Below are 19,191 nucleotides of genomic sequence, written 5' to 3' on the forward strand. Positions count from 1 at the left end.
CCGCGCCAACAACGCCAACCGCACTGGCGCCAATGACGTCGATTCTCCGCTCTTTGCAGAATCGACGGACTGGCGTTGGGGCGGCGTCGCGCAATTCTCACCCGTTCTGGCTATGCTTCGGCCCAGCCTGGTCTGAGAGAATCCCTCTCCCTAAGTCCCAATCCCGAATATGGCTTGTTCCATTTTCTTTTTTTTTTAATTTATAGAACCCAATTCTTTTTTTCCAATTAAGGGGCAATTTAGCGTGGCCAGTTCACCTACCTTGCACATCTTTTGGGTTGTCGGGGTGAAACCCACGTAAACACAGGGAGAATGTGCAAACTCCACACGAACAGTGATCCAAAGTTGGGATAGAACCTGGGACCTCGGCGCCATGAGGCAGCAGTGCTAACCACTGCACCACCGTGCTGCCTCTTGTTGCATTTTCACTGCAGCGGGACTGGAGTTCCTGCAGGGCAGGATTCGTGCATGCACCATTGAAAATAACAGGGCAGCGAGAAAGTAAGTGAGATAAGTGGATTAGATGCAGAGGGGGGAGTTCACACATTGCGGAGCGGGAGGGTCAGACATCAGGGGGTCAGACCTCAGGGGGTCTGACATTTGGAGGAGTGGGACGTTGAGCATCTGGGTAGGGGGTTTGGCTTCTGGGGTTGGGGTATCAGTCGTTCAGGGGCTGTGGGGAGGTCAGAAATTCGGGGTGGGTGGGGGCCAAGAATACTATGGGGTGGTGGAGTTCTGGGGAGTCCTCTGGGGATCTGGTGTGTGGGTGTTCTGTGCGGGGCTCGGTCTGAGTGTTTAAAATTCTTACTCTGAAGTTAGAAGTGTGTTTTTTCTTTCAAACTCTTTCAGAGTAACAAGCGGAAAATTGGCAGAAAAAGAGCCGCAGTTAGCAATTTAAATTGCTTTGTTGGATGATCACCAGCCCAGTGCAATTGGCCAGAGGAAGTTAGCCCTTCTGGATGGGCACTTGCCGTACAAACCCTGACCTAGGAACATTTGAAGGGGACTCCCCAGCGCATCTTTAGTGTTCCACCAAATCTGATGCTGGGGAGCCAGGACGTTACAGGCTAACAAGATACAATTATATTGTATCTTTAATGCAGTAACTGTCCAAAGGCCTTTCACAGAAGCATTGGGCTGGATTCTCTGTTTGGGAGACTAAGTCCCCGGGCCGGCATGAAAACGGTGGTGTTTTATGCCAGGAAAACTGGCTCAAAACGACCACCAATTCCCTGCGCTGGGTGTGGCTTGGCCAGGGTGGGCTAGCAGAGAGGCAGCGTAGAGCTCCTACCTAGGACTTTGACAAAGATACGCCGCGGAGCATTGCCGGGTCCGTGGCAATGCATGTGCATGGCTGCAGCCCACAGCGGCCGCGCCGTGCTTCATGGTGGTCGCAGCCTGCGGACCCGGACCGCAAAAATAGTCCCCCCTTCGGCCGGTTCACATGCCCGAACTGCCCCCCCCCCCACAGTGCCCCCAGCCCTGACTGAAGCCCCCATCTGCCCGATATTTGCCCTCCCCCGTCTGTGGCAACGCTGGACTGAGTCTGCAGCCGCCACACTGAGTTCACGACGGGTGAGACCACATGTGTCCCATGCCATCGGGAACTTGGCCGGTCAGGGACGGACCATCGCGGAGCAGGCCTCAGGCAATGGCTCTAGTAGTACGCTGCTTTTCAGGGACTGTGCATTGTGAGAGCGGCACTACCTCTGATTTGGGCGTCATCAGGGATTCTCCGCCCCATCGTCGAATGTGCTTTCGGCGTCAGGGATTGGAGAATCCAGCCTATAATCTAACAAAACTTCACCCAGTCACATATAAATATATTAGGACAGGTCAAACAGATTTTAATGAGCATCTTAAAGGAAGACTGAAAGGTGGGAATGCTTAATGAGAGGATTCCGGAGTTTAGGACCTTGGTTGCTGAAGGCATGGTCACTAATGGTGGAGCAATTGGAGGGGCACAGTAATCTCGGAAGGCTGTGTGGCCGAAGTAAGCTAAAGAGTTTTATGGGTTTGTCTTAGGCCACGGTGTCAAGGGTTATGGGTGGGGGGGCAGTGGAGGGCAGGCAGGAAAGTGGAGCTGAGACAACAACCAGATCAGACATGATTGTATTGAATGGAACAGGCTCGAAGGGCCAAATGGCCTACTCCTGCTCCTATGAGATGAGACGGGAGTTGAATACAAGGATGCAAATTTTAAAATCAAGGTGAAGCCAGATCTGGCAATGGGGCAAATGGGACCTGGAGCGAATTAGGATAAAGGCAGCAGGATTTTGAATGCGTTCAAAGATAAAAGAAAGGTGACGAGGCATCCAGAACAACATTGAAATGCTGTGGACAAAAACAGGAAAATGCCAGACAATCTCAGCAGGACTGACAGCATCTGTGGAGAGAGAAGGGTGCTATTTGTCAAAGTCATCCAGACCTGAAACGTTAGCTCCTTTCTCTCTCCACAGATGCTTCAGTCCTGCTGAGATTGTCCGGCATGTTGTGTTTTTATTTCCAATCCTAGCATCCGCAGTAATTTGCTTTAATCATTTAAAAATACTGTAGTTGAAACCAGAGGGAACAAAATGGGCGCTTTCTTCAACCTCTCCGTGTTGAAGATTCAGTCAGCGCATAATTAGTTTTACAATTCTAATGACATCGCTGCAACAATATGTAATAATCTTTGTGTTTAATAATAAGTTGTCCTGCTGGATATGAATAACAAGAGGGAATGCTTTGGTCATCTGCAAGCAGCTTCCGTAATTAACCTTCCTACAATCCTATTAGCTGCATTCATGCAAAAGGCCATTCAGACATCACTGAGGCAGACAATACACCAGCAGGTTTTTAAAATAATTACAGAGACACAACAATAATTCTTATAATACGGTTAAGAAAATGAACATCAAGTAATTAGATTATGGCCCAGTTTCGTAGTTGAATTATTTTTAGAATGCTGCTTTTGCTGGAACCTTGCTGTACTCCCCTCTCACTTGACATACATTGTGGCCTGTCTGAGCAGCTGCAGTAACTTTATGGCTGTGTCAGCTGGAACGTTTTACAGGGTTAGGGACAAATATATGTGGTGCCTTTCACTACTGGAAGTGCACTGTAGTTTGAACCTAGCCCATGCTATAGAAAGGAAGTTTCCAGATCCTCGATTTGTCTTTATTTGTGGTGTCAGTTGGAAAGATTACAGCATGACTAGAGTGAAAGTTATAAAAATATCACACCCATGCAGCAGGGATTGACCTTCTGCGGTGGTCATTCTCAGAGGGACCACATGAGTCACCTCGTCGAGGCAGAAACTTAGAAAGGTCGTAAACAGCACATTAAGATCTTTCAGAGGAGCATAGAGATAGGTGACATGGGGAGATGCAATTTTACACAAAAGCGTGAAGTGATGCATTTTGGTAGGAAGAACGAGGAGAGGCAATATAAACTAAGTGTGGTCATTTTAAAAGGAGTGCAGGAATAGAGGACTGACATTTGCTCACACCCCTCCACGCTGGATGTGTGTTTCCAGGCAAGAGTGTATAAAATTAGGTGTCATGCCAAGGGCTGTGTTCCCTGCAGCTACCCACCGGCCCCCACTGCAATTGTACCAACGTGAGGGCAGCACCTGGTGACCCATCCATCCTCCTATGAGCCACTTGAGACCCTTAAGTGGCCAATTAATGGCAGTGAGGCCGGCAGCAAGTGTCCAACCTGCCCCATCTCATTGGGTGCGAGGGTGGTCAACAAGTGCCCATTGGAGACCCCCAACCTCAACAGTTGCCTTGACTCTGTCTTCCCCAGTTCCTCAAACCCCTCGCCAGCATCTGCCAAACTATTCCTAATGAGAGCCCAGACACGCCTTTGTTCCAGGCTTCTCTTCGCAGCTTGATTCCCTCAGCGATTGGTGGTGTCCCAGCAGTGGCCACCGCTCCCCGTGACGCTGCTGGCTATTTGGTTGGTCAGTAACTCTCACAGGTGGGATAGGTTGTGGGGAGGAGCACCCGGATGAAACCCACGCAGACCCGGGGAGAACGTGCAGACTCCGCACAGACAGTGACCCAAGCCGGGGATCAAACCTGGGACCCTGGAGCTGTGAAGCAACAGTGCTAACCACTGTGCAACCATGCCGCCCCCAGCTGGACAAGTTGAGAAATCTGTTTCAAAAGCATTAGAGATTCCTGGCTTTATAATCAAAGATGTGGAGAATAGAGCTAAGAATTACGGCTAACTCTTTAAAATCACTGCTTAGGCCTCAGCAACAACACTACGCCCAATTCTAGGCCCCACACTTCAGGGAAGATGTGAAAGCCTTAGAGTGGATCCAGCGAAGATTGAATAAAATGGTACCACAGATGGACATCTGAATTAAGAGCAGGAGTAGGCATCTCCCTCAAGCCTGTTCCTGATCTGATTGTAACCATCCACCTCCCCCTTGTTAATTAAGAGCTTATCCACCTCTGCTTAAAAATAATCAAAGACTCTGCTTCCACCTCATTTTGAGGGAGGGAGTTCTAAAGACTCTCTACCCTCTGAGAGAAGAAAATTCTCCTCAACTCTGTTTCAAATGGGTCATCCCTTATTTTGAAACAGTGACCCCCCCTAGTTCTAGATTCTCCCACAAGAGGAAACATCCCCTCCACGCCCACCCTGTCAGGACCTCTCAGGATTCTAAAGGTTTCAATCAAGTCACCTCTTGCACTCCCATACTCCAGCGGATACAAGCCTAGCCTGTCCAACCTTTCCTCATAAGACAACCTGTCCATTCCTGGCAGGAGTTTGGTTATGTGGAGCAACTGGAGAAACTGAACAAGCTCACAGCAGGTTAAGGAGAGAATTAATAGAGCTGTTCAAAATCATGAATGGTTTTGAGAGGAACGGTTTTGATGGTGTAAATAAGCAGCAACTATTCCCGCTGACAGCAGACACAGATTTATGGTAACTGGCAAATGAATCAAAAGCAATATTTAATCCCTCTGGAATTCACTGCGCAAAAGGGTGATGCAAATACATTCAATAATGACTTTCAAAATAGAATTGGTTAGTACCTGAAGGGGACAATGTTGTGGGGAAAGGCCAGGGAGATGGGACTGATTGGTTAGCTCGATCAGTCAGCAGAGGCGCAATGGGCCAAATGGCCTCCGTGTGCTGTGTCATTCTATGAATCTATGTTCTCCAATAGAAGGCATTTTGAGATGTTCCCATCCTGATCTGAGAGTGTTGCACACTGTCCACACGAGTGGGGGAAGGATGAATTTCAGAATGATTGCTAGTGGATCACACACCTGTTATACAGCCTATCCAATTTCCCATTTCATTGTTGTCTTCAATTCACTCCAACTTGTCGTGACAGCTTTTAGACAATAGGCCAATTATTGAGACAATGCTGGGGAGAGTACTTTAAAGACAGGATCAATAAAGGCTGCATCTCCATAGAATCCCTAAAATACAGAAGGAGGCATTTGTGAGGAAGAATCCAGCACAAGTTTGAAGAGTCAAACAGAAAGTAACATAATTGACAACAATATGTGCACAGGGCCAGTAGTTCACAATTGGTTCCTTCTCTAGCCGGTACTACACTGGTCAGCTCCATTTATACAGCAGCACTGCTAATGATTGCCCTACCCCCTCCTCATTGGGGGAGCTCATGGACGCGATCCAATGTCCATGCTGTTCCGTAAAATAAGCTCCAATCAGCGCAGCATGGCCGATCAAAGTCGGGAGACTTTGCTCCCAGGATCTACCCGGCTCACAATGCCTCGCGAGTTCATACACGATCTCGAGAGATGTTGCGATGTGAACCACTTTTTGGCAAACCTGTATATTGGATCAAGACAGTTAGCCTCACTCTAATGAGCAAGTTCCTGAGGTGCCTGATGCTGTGGGATTCACCCCTTTGCCTCAGAGACCTTGGGCAAACGCTGTTCATTACTGGTCCCCAGACACGGTGACCAGATGGAATGGCACTTGTGGGGGTCTCCCAGGGGATTGGAGGCCCCCAGCTGTCTGCTGGTGTCACCTGGGAACTCTGGCAGTGCCACCTGGGTGCCATCCTGGCACTGCCAAGGTGCCTACTTGGCACTTCCAGCTGGCGTGGGCACTGCCAGGGTGCCAGGCTGGCACTTCCAAGATGGAATTTTTTTCACACACGTGATCAGGCCAGGGGTGCCCTGTGTGGGTGTTAGGGAGGGGCTGGAGACCTCCCATAGTTTATTTGGGCTGGGGGGAGGTTGTGGTTCGCTTCGGGGGCCTTGGAGATCGGGGTGACATTGTTAAATGGCGCCTCGATCTCTCACTGGGGAGTTCCGACGTGCGGAGCTCTGCACTGTACAAAACAGGGCTATGTGCAGCCGCGGCTGCGTGTTCCCTGTACAGGCCCCTTATACAACGCGTGTCACGTTGAATAGCCATGTATTTCTCAGCACTGAGAGTGCCAGGTAACATGCGGATAAACACCCTCGCTATGGGACTTTGTTCCCTTTTGGGAGAATAGAGCCCCATATTCCCCAAGAAACTTGAGGAGTGATTGCCATGCCAGAGTGGATCTCCTGAGTCACACCAGGCGATGCTTAACACAGAGTTCAGCATCAATTGTTCAACTAATTGTCCCCAGCCAATAGGATCTGGGAAGGTTATAATAGAGGCTATTTGGCATATCAAGTCTGCACCGACCTAGAAAGAGGACTCTACCCAGGCCACTCCCCTTCCCTATCCCTGTGCATTGATCATAGCCAATCATAGAATTATAGAATCATAGAATTTACAGTGCAGAAGGAGGCCATTCGACCCATCGAATCTGCACCAGCCCTTGGAAAGAGCACCCTACCCAAGCCCACACCTCCACCCCATCCCAACACCTCCCTCCTATTCCCGTACCACCCACCTACCCTTTTTTGAACACTAAGGGCAATTTATCATGGGCAGTCCACCTAACCTACACATCTTTGGACTGTGGGAGGAAACCGGAGCATCCAGAGGAAACCCACGCAGACACGGGGAGAATGTACAGACTCCGCACAGACAGTGACCCAAGCCGGGAATCGAACCTGGGACCCTGGAGCTGTGAAGCAACTGTGCTAACCACTGTGCGCCTGTGCTGCCACTGTGCATCCTCCAAGCTAAGGCCCGGGTTTGCCCACTAGCCGCCATCTTCCAGACCACCAGTACCCACTCACTAGTGCTGAGTGATCCACCCAGTGCACCTTTCCAAGCCACTGTATCTAGTTTCTAGCTAGTGCTTGGGAAGGATGGAGCTAGAGTTAGTGCAGCTTTACAACAGTGGCTGGCTTTCTCCATCACTTTTACAGTAGAGTTAAAGTCATAGGAATCGACCAAGAAGGGGAGAGCAGGATAAGAGACATGAAACTGGAAGGTTACATAGTTGTACATGAGTGCAAAACACTGCAGTACTGCCATATTGCCAGTATGTGAATTTGCTTGTGGGAAGAGAAAAGATGTGAGAAAGAGGCAGACATCCTGCTGTACTTGGCCTGCAGCCTCACCACCCCTGATGTGTCCCTTGCTGCGTGCCTCAGGCTATCTCTTCTACCTGAGTGGGAGTTAGTAGTCTCTTCCCCAACCTGCCCACTGCCTTTCCTCATGAGTCAACTGCAGCAAGAGTAGGCGTGAAATAGTGTAGAATTTTTGCAGAGTTGCACAGACCTGCAAGGCAGCTTCATATGATACGATGAGGGAAGGCAGTAGGTTGTGAGCATAGTGCGGAAGTGGGAATGCTCAGGACAGTAACGCCAATGTGATTGTGAAAACAGCAGAAGAGTGAAATATTTCCACGTTGTGTAACAGGAGAATGCTGCCTGTGCCTCTTGTGAGCAGATAATTGTGTGCTCAGAATAGAATGGCAGCCTTCTGTTTCGTGAAACGAGTGTTTGAACCATGGTGCTGAACTATGTGCTAAGCATCGCCTGCTGTGACTCAGGAGCTTCACTCTGGCGTGGCAATCTCTGCTGCATTTGCTGTGGAGGAAGGCCGTGGGATGAGATGGTACGTGATTCCCTGGCCTCGGTTTGCCCTGGACCCCCTCCTCGGGCTCCTGGGCTTTTCATTTCTGCTCGTCTCTTCCAAGTCCCTCCCAAACAATCAACCTCCAGAGATCACGGCTGTCAGTGACTGTCTCCCTGTTGTCACTATCAATATCCACCATCTTCACATTTCACTTGCAGTTCTTGTAGAAGAGGTGCGGACACTGAGGAGGTTGTGACCCAGTGGCCAGTTCACCATACAGAAAGTGCTTTGGATATATGGCCATCATCCAAAACATCAATGGCTTGGCAATGAATTTATGCTGATGGAATTAACAGGCTCCCGAACCTCTTGAGTTGGTGACTTTGTCCTGCCAAGAGGTACTGAGTATATGTCAGTAGAGATGGAAACCGTTCAGTTTTTTATCCTGCCTTGACTCTTTAACAGGCATGAGAGAGTCTGTCCACTTGCCCCCTGTATTTGGTCAGAGGGGACCAAGGCTGAGCAGCTTTCCATCAATTCTGGTGTGGGAGTAGACACCCCCTGTAGATGATCTGAAGCATATGATGCAGCAAAGGAAAGAATATGCAAAAGAGTGTAGGTGCCAGAGAACAACCCTGTTTGAACCCACAGTGGATCTCAAAGGGGTTGTCCAGATACCCCATCTCAGCTGGCCTTATCCACCATGTTGTCATGGAAATATGAAATCACATTTGAGCAACTTTGGTAGATAGCCAATTTTATCCAGCATCTTAAATAGACCACCTCTGCTCATACGGTCAAATTCCTCAGTGAGATGGGTGAAGGCATGGTTGTCTCCTTTGTTCACGGCATTTCCCTTGCAGCTGCCAGACTGAGATGGTGATGCCAATTATAGATCTTCCAGTTCTGAACCCACGTTGGGATTCAGGATATATGCATTTAACCAGCATCTGCAGTCAGATAAGGGCAACACCCACAAAGAGCTTTCCCACAATGTTCAACAGGTTTCTGCTTCAATGATTTGCGACCCTGGTTTAGGGGCTGGTTTAGCACACTAAGGGGCTGGTTTAGCACACTGGGCTAAATCGCTGGCTTTTAAAGCATACCCAGGCAGGCCAGCAGCACGGTTCAATTCCCGTACTAGCCTCCCTGAACAGGGGCCGGAATGTGGCGACTAGGGGCTTTTCACAGTAACTTAATTTGAAGACTATTTGTGACAATAAGCGATTTTCATTTTCATTTCATTTTGACTTCATTTCATTTTTTCTTTGCATCACCTTGTTACAATCCTAGACAAGACCCCAACAGTGGCTAGGATACTGGATAGAAACCTCAATATTTTATTTTAATTTTGTAAGACTGTGAGGAAAGGAAACCTCACTCCAAGACTGAGAGACCATGGTACGGGAGTCTCGGCCAGTTTGTGTGGGGCCCTGGGAGCAGGGCCCCCGATAGTGTGGCCAGGGAGCCGAAGTGTTCAGACCTGTTGTATAGTGCTCTGGGCCTGTTACATAACTGCATTTGCCTTTCATCAATAAACTTCTTTGATGACCACTGGAAGCCTCCAGTGGATGTCTCCAGCCGCCACATATTTGTTTAGGGTATCCAGAGGGGACAAATGGGGGAAGCGCCATGAAACGCTGCGGGATTCTCCGTCAGCGGGATCCTCCACTCCAACGACAGTGCACCATGGCCACAGGTTTCCCGACAGCGTGGGGTGGCCACAATGGCAAACACCGTTGGCCGGCTGAGGGAACGGAGAATCCCGCTGCTGGCAAGGGTGCGCCGTGCAGGAAAACGGGGCAGGCGGGACGGAGAATCCCGCTGCTGGCAAGGGTGCGCCGTGCAGGAAAACGGGGCAGGCGGGACGGAGAATCCCGCTGCTGGCAAGGGTGCGCCGTGCAGGAAAACGGGGCAGGCGGGACGGAGAATCCCGCTGCTGGCAAGGGTGCGCCGTGCAGGAAAACGGGGCAGGCGGGACGGAGAATCCCGCTGCTGGCAAGGGTGCGCCGTGCAGGAAAACGGAGCAGGCGGGACGGAGAATCCCGCTGCTGGCAAGGGTGCGCCGTGCAGGAAAACGGGGCAGGCGGGACGGGGAATCTTGCTGCCGGTGAGGGTGCGCCGTGCAGGAAAACGGGGCAGGCGGGACGGGGAATCTTGCTGCCGGTGAGGGTGCTTGCACAGGAAAACGGGGCTGGCGGGACAGAGAATCCCACCCAGGGTCTCAGCATAAGCAAAAGAGATAATAAGGTGTAATTTGGACCTTTACCATCTGGGTAAGGCCATGGAGTTTATTGTGCCACTGCACCATGGCCTGGGAATGATGCCTCTGACATTGATGTTTTAGTTATTTACCCCAGGCCTGTTTCAGAATTTGAAGTATCTGTTGTGCACTCTTTTTCTAAGGAAAAGAGCGTGGCTCCAGCCTCTCATTTGGCCCAGCGGGATAGCTACTGTTGCATCACCAAACCTGTTGCATCGCAAACGGAATCCATCACAGAAAATAAAACCCCCCAAAAAATGTTCAAATTGAATGCATGGTTAAACTGAAAATCCTGCTATTAACTTGTATACAGCTCCCTCTTGAATTTTAAATATAGCCCAATCTTCAAAATAAGTCAGGTCCCTTGCTCCATTTGCCCGTCACCCTGCCCATCACCTGCCTGGTTTGCACCACGCAGAAAAATTGATCCCATAGTCATGACAATTGGCAATGAGGTGGTGCAGCTGACATAGTCTGAACAAAGGCCTCCCCATTTGATTAAAATCCGGCTTTACATTGATTAAAACATCCAATTTTTGAACTTACTTTTTCTCTGAAAAATTCTAGATGTGACTCAGTCTTAGGAAAATGACCAGGAAAATAATCACTTGATATTGACAGCATGCATCATGTGCCTGCTACACTTCTCAGGAAAAATAAATGCCTTTCGTTGAAATTGATAAACTCTTTTTTTTTAACAGAGCGACCGGATTCGGATTCTTGAATGCCCTGTGTAAAGCAGCAACCGTACTCGGAAATCTCATTTTTGGTTCTTTGGTTGGTATAACCAAAGCAATCCCAATCCTACTGGCATCCACCGTCCTTGTTTGTGGAGGCCTCATGGGACTGCGGCTCCCTGATACAAGAAACCAGGTGCTCATGTGATTAGATAAAGCCATCTGATGGATTTTTAGTCGGCCAGTGGCAGCGGTCAAATGAGAGGTTTGAATTGGGAAAAAAGCCTGCAGTGTAACAGAAACAACTATTGTCACACGCAAGTACGTCTGCTGGTTCTTTGCTTTCCCTGAAGATTCCTTCTTCTATCTTTGCGCTTTCTGAACTGTACTCACTCCTACTTCACTTAAAGCCACATGATCAACAAGGCTGCTGTACACACAGGTACACAATGGTTTGTATGGCTGAGAGAGCATAAAGAAGGAATAGTAAACCTGACCTGCCATCGTTTTTTAAAATCTAGTGTGCGACCATTATTCAGGTTTATCCTCCCCTCTATAAATTTGAACCAATGTTAAACTTTCAGTCACATTAAATCAGCAAATGCGTCAAATCAGTAAAATTCTGAAGCAAAGCTGGAAGCATACAATGACATGCCATTATTCTTAATGAGGTGTTTGCAGCAGCCATCATGTGAAATCATGCCATTCCTTTCACATTGGCTAAATCACTTTGTTCTGATTTCTTGTGTTAACTTCAGTGGGCAATGCTTTGTTTTGATGGGAATAGAGATTAGAATTGCCATGCAGAAATCAATTTCCATCCGTAGCCCTTTTTGTTTGCTGTTTTTTAAATATAATTTTAAAACTGCATACAGAACTCACCTTACAGTGATAACGATGAAGCAGAATAGCTAGGTGTGCCCAACAGAAGCTCTTGCATTTCCACTTCTTTAACATTATGTTCCCATTTCCAAATACATTCAGTAACGATGCTACAGAACAACAGATACTTCAAGGTAGTATTTTATTGTACAGAGATTTGAGACATCGCAAAAGGAAAGATGCTGTACAATAGTCAGTCATGTTATTGTACTGATTATACAATGTTAAAAAGTTTAAACTGTAAATGAACTAAAAGTGTCATTTTAAACAAGAATGTACAGATTCATCCAAGTAGTTATGTTATTTTTGCATATTTTTGTACCATTTCATGTGAAAAGAGTATCTTTATTTACTAAAATCAAGGATTTTTAAAAATCACTGGTTAAACAACCAAAACCCTATAGAGTATCCATTTGTTCATTGAAACCTGAATGGCCTTTGACCTCGTGTTTGCCTGTAAAATATGCATTGTGCCTATTGTAGCTTGCATTATATATAAAATGCTGTATCCACTGCAATTGTAAATGCCAGAGCTGAATATTAATGTTAATACAACTTAAAGATGATCTGAGGAATTATTTTGATGGGAGCTATTTCCTGTCTTGTTTTAATTCCTTGCATTTAACTATCTTTGCATAGTTTTACGATGAATGGTCAAACATGGGATTTCCGAGGAGCTGCTCCTGCTCTGATGATGTAACTTATAAAGTGTGGCAGAAAGCGCAGGAGCCGGAGCAGCTGTGAGGAGATTCCCAGCCATTGTTCTGCATTTCCCAGGCCAATCCTTACATTAAATAAACACAGCTGGTGATCAGGTTTGGACTTCCTCCTTTTATATCATATTGCAATATATTTTTCTCTACCCAATTGTTCTATTAAAAAACAAATGCAAAAATATAGCGGTGTTCACCTTCCTACTATAATTAGAAAATGGAGGAAAATCTAGCCCCTTTATAGTCTATTGTCTTAATAAACAGAGCTGTTTTAATTGTCTGAGGAGCCGTACACCCTTCACGTTGTTAATTATTTTTCCACGCAATGACAAACTATTTGCATTTATAATAACACCATTGGTGAAATAAATATTATCCCAAGGGTGGCATGGTAGCACAGTGGTTAGCACTGCTGCCTCATGATGCCGAGGACCTGGTTCGATCCCAGCCCCGGGTCACTGTGCGTGTGGAGTTTGCACATTCTTCCCCGGTCTGTGTGAGTCTCACCCCCACAACCCAAAGATGTGCAGGGTAGGCAGATTGGCCACACTAAATTGCCCCTTTAATTGGAATTTTTAAAAATAAATAAATAAAATATATCCCAAGATACTACATCGATAAGTTATCAAATAAAATTATTGACAATAGAAATGAGAGCATTTTAGGACTAATTTGCTAGAATTTTTAACTTTGGTGGGATTTATTTCCGTATTGGATCACCTTCCCTTACGTCAATCTTCCTTTTCAGTGATTAGAATGAAACTTCCTGGTGGAGTGTATAACAGGTAGCCCCCGTTTACATCCCCACTGAAAAAAGCTCAGCCCATTAATCCAGTCCTTTTATAAAAATCCAAAATGCAAGCTGATTATTGAAAAATTGTAACTACAAATTGCCAGCAGAAATTTGGTGGCTGTAGCTCTCGCTGATAGAATGTGGGTGAATAAAACCTCCCGAGAGGACTAGAAAAGTCCAACGAATGATGGCAACTGATCATCAAAACATCCCATCGAGCTGAACAAGAGTTTTAAGCATTCTGCTTCCTTAGTTTGGACTTTTATAGGCATTTTGAGAATTACTTGGCAATGATTCTTCGAATGATAAGTGAACATTGTCCCTTTCTGTTGGTCTCCTCTGTAACATGTTAACCTGATCACTTAGAGCTTGCATCTGAAATCGATCTTTGGCCTTGCCTATACTTGTATACAGAGATCAAGAGTTTGCTTAAGTCTGACCTCCAGTGGGCAATCTAAACATGGCACCAAAAGCTTCAACATGAAATGAGTTCATCTCAAGACCAACTTGGAGGAGCATGATGCAATTTTTTAGCGAATTCGCTGTCAGGTGAACCCCTTCATATCCATTTCCCACAGATATCAGCTATCACATGAGCAGGAGTACATAAGAACATATGAACAAGTTCAAACAGATCAACGTTAACTTGTTGAAGTTCATCTATTAATCCTCTAATACTCCCATATGAATTTTGAACATCCGTCATGTTTTCTGCCCCGCATTTATTTTCTGGATAATCATTCCTCCACTATAATGGGATTTGTAATAATCCCGCATTTTCATTAAAAGACTATGCATTCTTACAAACTGTACAGCAGAAACTTGAGTTAATGATCAGGTTCAAGCCTCATCCTTCAAAGGTGGCAAAAAAAACTGACCCAGGAAGCCACAGAACATCCAAGGAGGTGCTTGTTGTTTCTTTCAGTTCAAACTTGGCAGCTCCATTAGAATGTACGTACGGAATTTGCATTCTGAGCTCCATAGAACTGAATATCAAGAATGTTCATTCTAAATATTCCAATTAAACAAAGGGTTTTTTTGCCCTTTTTTGTTAAGTTAAGATCTTATAGGTAGGATATGGAATTGTCTTCTGAGAAATGCTTAAAGATGAACATAATTGGCATTATTCTGCAATGTATAATATTTACCTGCCTCTATGTAAAAATGAGAACGTTTTTGTCTGTATCTTCCTCATGTTTTAGTGTTTTAGCTATGTGTATGTGTTGTAGGTCTAGTATATAACTCTGAGAACTCACTGCAGTCATTTCTTTGCATTTGTGAACTTGCGCCTGTCTCTGCCAGGGCCATCGCCAGAATTTAGTAGGCCAGGGAGACAAAGCTGTTTAGAAAGCTCAATATAATAGCGCTGAGATTATAGTAGTCTATAAAATGTATACAGTCTGTTCAAATAACGCATTCTAAAATGTGACACATGTGATTTGTGAATCCATACACTCTTAAAGAAACAAAGGTCAACAGCTACCAAATATCCAGTAGGTCAAACTATTCATAAATCATATATAACCTCTTTAGATTCTTATCATTTAAATCCAATACCACCTTATGGGATAAGTGAAATATCCTATAGGAGTTCTTGGTAATGCCTATGCAGGCTTTATGCCAAAACTTTTGTACATAGGTCCATGCAATGCTCCCTTTAGTAATCTTCGGACATTTTCTACAATTGTAATTAAAATGGGAAAATAAATGTCTGTAGGCGGAACAAAAGCTGAATTTGTTAATCAGGATTCCACTGAAACTGATCATATGTTTGTTGAAAGTATTTCAGCACAGTCACTTTACGTACTTCAGAACATAGGTTGGTGCAAACCTTCTTGTGGAGCACGAGGGTCACACTTTGTAGAGATTTGCTGACAAGGGTGGACAGTAAGATTTGTACTTCCATGGAAAGGTATTTTTGTGTCTATGAACCATTTAGTAGAAAAAAAACATAATTTAATACAGTTTTAGCATAGCATAGGCAAAGAAGCAAACTAGACCGCAGGTCTTTTTGTGGCAATCAGGAGATGCAGTTAATCGATATTTGTCAGAAATTGTAATGTAATTGCAACTGGCATACCACAGTGTTTTAACAAATTCATGTTAGTTTTGCTTTTGAAGACTTTATAATCTTTACTTCTCATTTGTAAACAGAGTTATTAATTGGAAAGGTGACAACAGCCATTTAAACCCCGTGATTGACAGCAGAAAAGGTCTCCCTCTGCCCCATCTAAACTATAAAATATTAACGATGCAAGCAATACACTTTATGTAGGTTTGAAGGGTATGCCTGTGTCTTGTAAAATGACCCTGCTCATGAAGACACTGTAAACCTGTGCAACCTGCTGAATATTTGCTTCATAAATATATATAAGTTCAGGTTACAATTCTGCTCTGCTTTCGATAACAACCTGAACTGTCAAATCTCTCTATTTCAATTCCCATTTTATCTCTTGCAACGTTATATTCCTGCACCTTTAATATAATGATTATGATAGTTCTAGGCACATTTCACAGATCGGAGCTTGTGCATCAAACCTTGCCTAAGTAAAGCAGCAGAGATACTGATGATTGGGATATCTAAAATAAAAACAGGAAAAGCTGGAACTACTCAGCTGGCCAGGCAAGACATATGGACTGAGAAGCAGAATTAGCTTTAGAAGTGTTACTCATTCAATGGCCCAGGAACTGCCCTACATATATCAGTTATTCAGGTTATAAAATTACATTTGTGCATTTTTTTCCTGATCGATGCTGTGTTTAGATTATTTTTTGACAATAAGTATTTTCAGACTTAAATCTTCCCCTTCCGTTGTAAAACTAACTTAGCAGTCCGAATACAAATTCAGAACTCATTTTTCATTTATCTTGCCCTCTATCTCCCATGCACACAAATATAATTTCTCGACTTTCTTCTTGTTATTCTTTACTAGAGTTTTAACGACCAAATATATGGGGTGTGTTCTCCATCCCGCCGCACCTGTTTTCTGTGTGCTCCCGCCGGCAGCAGGATCCTTTGTCCCGCCTGCCGGCCAATGGGGCTTCCCGTTGTGGGCACCCCCATGCCGTCAGGAAATCTGTGGGTTTGAGTGCGCTGCCAGCAAAACGGAGGATCTCGCCGACGGAGAATCCCGCCCATGTGCTTCCTTACACATTGCTGGAATAATAGAAAAATAGTCACTTGCCATATAGTTGCGCTCACCAGTCTATTCACATCAACATTTTCATGAAATGCAACACCCTGAAGGAAACATAGTCCCTAATTAATTTGCCCCATTTTTGTAACTTCCCGTAAGTACCTTCCCATAGTAACATGATTCAGATCACAAGCTCATCAATATGGGAAAATGCAAGGGCAACCCTGTCACTCCATGAATCAACATTCAAGTTATGGAGCATTCAGGAGAGTCCACTTTGAGGAGCACTGCTTGGCCTTGGACAAAACGTTAGCGAGTCACCCTGGAGTAAGGCCCGGATTATCATGAAGCTAATGACACTGGCGTTGAAGTATCACCATTTCCTGATAAAAGATCATTAAGATTTTCTTCCTGAAGTTGCTGGAGCAATTATACAATAATTCAAAAAGCTTTGCTCTCATTTTGTTTCTGTGTTAGTAAGAGAAAACGTGTTTGGGTATTCCCAAACTCAGTTTTCTGAAATTGAAGTCAATCTTCTTCATTCACATTGATCTGAAACCATGACTATGAATTAACTCTTGTGACAGGGTCCCCCCCCCCCCCCCCCCCCCCATGCCACCGGGAATTAACTCTTGTGACAGGGTTTCCCTCAACACCGCACCGCGAATTAAGTCTTGTGACAGGACCACCTCCTCCCCCCCGCAACCCCGCCACCCCCCTATCCCCCCGACCAACCAACCTCTCTCCTCCACAACTAGGCCCAATGCTTCCCCTCTAACAAGGCCTCTGATACCCCTACCACGCACCTCCGACCATCCACCCCCAATACCAAGGACCTAACGTCCCAACTCCGGGATTGGCAGTACCCCTCAGCTGACCCCCTTTGTTGGAACCACAGCTCAGGCCTTGCCCCTAACTCTGGTTACCACCACCCCTCCCTTATTCCTGGCACAGGCTTAGCTGTTACTGTGGCCGTCAATGACCAGCTCCCCTCCTGCCTGAAGGCCTGGCTGTCAAGCAAACTTGTCCTACGGTGGCGTTTAAACAACATTATGTATGGGGGGATTCCAGAATTGTGCGTTCCCTTCCCGACTTCCTGATTGACCAGCTCCCTGCGGGTCAGGTCAGTAAAAATTCTACCTCATATATTTCTCTCATATAGCTGTGTATTGGTCTACAGCTGTTATCTGCACACCAATACACAGATGCAATATGGGCAGCATCAAGAGTTATCCTTTCAGACAAATACATCAGATTATCCATTAAAATTAAATTAAATCTGTGTCAACTATATTGTAAATTGTATGGTAAAACTAGTAACTTAGAGATCAAATTGAGTTTGCGCCTGATCATACCCCCTGTACTGCTATGATTTGGCTTTTTAAACTTCACTGAAACTGAGTAATATTTCACTGATGGTCTATAATGGGTGAAGTTTCTACATGTGTAATCCTGAAGCATTCTTTCTACAGGCGTACTAAAGAAAAACATGCACTGATATTTAACTTACTTGACCAATTTATAAAACAGGATATATAGATATATATATATATATATAAAATATATAGATATTTGAAGGGGCTTATGACTATATAACAAACTAATTTAACTTTTACTCTCTATAACTCTCCTTTCCTTAATGTTGGCGATGTCCCTGACATTTAAGTCTGCACATATCTCCATGGAAGTTTTGGAAAAGAAGTAACACGCATAATCATCTTTGTGCACTTGCTATTGTACGTCAGCTGATTGTGTACAAGTTCTGATTTCTTTTCTGTTAAGGTTGTCCAAACTGGGATGCATCTTGCTAGTATGCTGCAACCAATGGGATTTCTGTACACTGGAACTACAATGTGTTTGGCATAAGTCTCTTGAAGCTGTGTCTATTGTGAAAGGGCATGTCAAATGTACAATATCAATTTAAAAATGTGGGTTTGTGTATGAAAAAAAATTGCCAAATAAATACCATTGATGTAATGAATAAAAATGTGAGCCACATGAAAGCCAGAGCGTTTTTGCTCTATTGTATTGAAATAAACAAAACAGCAATGTTCTCAGTAGAGATCATCCGCAACTGTGTTTTTATTAATTATCATGTTCATAAACTGAAGTGTGATTGAAAGCTAAAATACAGGAATTCAGACTTTAAAGATTCCTAATAAGTAATTAAATATGGATGGGCAAGAACCTTAGATGGCTTAACACTATTGTGACTGCAAGTCTAATGATGCTGACATAGAACATAAAACAGTACAGCACAGAACAGGCCCTTCGGCCCTCAATGTTGTGCCGAGCCATGATCACCCTACTCAAACCCACGTATCCACCCTATACCCGTAACCCAACAACCCCCCCCTTAACATGTCACGTCCTGAGGTACAGATCTCATGAAGAATAAACCTGCCCATTCAAAACATAGAACCAACATTCTAATTCATATATAGATGAGGACACTTTTCCTAAGAATCAGTCAGCCTCTCTGCTGATGCCATTTTAATACCAAGGCCTGAACCAGGAGTGTTGATGATATTTCCCGGGTTCACAAACCCAACCCAGGAGCAAGTGCCCTGGAAGTTGGGATTTTTGTTCCAGGTGCTAGGATGTTCTGGGAGTCAAGCGGAGTGACCTGAAATGAGTGCAGAGGCAGGCGGGGCAGAAGACCTGCCTCTGTGCATTGCTACTTCGTCAAAGATTTTTTTTAAAGCGTTGAAATAAAAAAAGCTCTCCAGCCCTCATACTTCATTTCCCCACACACTCCTATGTCACTGAAGACCTAGAC

The 19,191-nt window shown here is 45.2% G+C and overlaps 1 protein-coding gene across 2 annotated transcripts in view; it reads left to right on the top strand.

Annotated features, from left to right (window-relative positions):
* sv2ca (synaptic vesicle glycoprotein 2Ca) overlaps window positions 1-18,474 on the top strand; it is a 315,141-nt gene extending 296,667 nt beyond the window's left edge. For both annotated transcript variants that reach the window (XM_038805520.1, XM_038805521.1), the window contains exon 14: window positions 10,912-18,474. In XM_038805520.1, the coding sequence (XP_038661448.1) occupies window positions 10,912-11,095 (184 nt within the window). In that variant the 3' untranslated portion in view covers window positions 11,096-18,474. The remainder of the gene's footprint in view (window positions 1-10,911) is intronic.
* Window positions 18,475-19,191: the final 717 nt, after the last annotated feature.

This window comes from Scyliorhinus canicula, chromosome 8 (assembly GCF_902713615.1).
Source record: "Scyliorhinus canicula chromosome 8, sScyCan1.1, whole genome shotgun sequence".
NCBI classification, from domain to species: domain Eukaryota; kingdom Metazoa; phylum Chordata; class Chondrichthyes; order Carcharhiniformes; family Scyliorhinidae; genus Scyliorhinus; species Scyliorhinus canicula.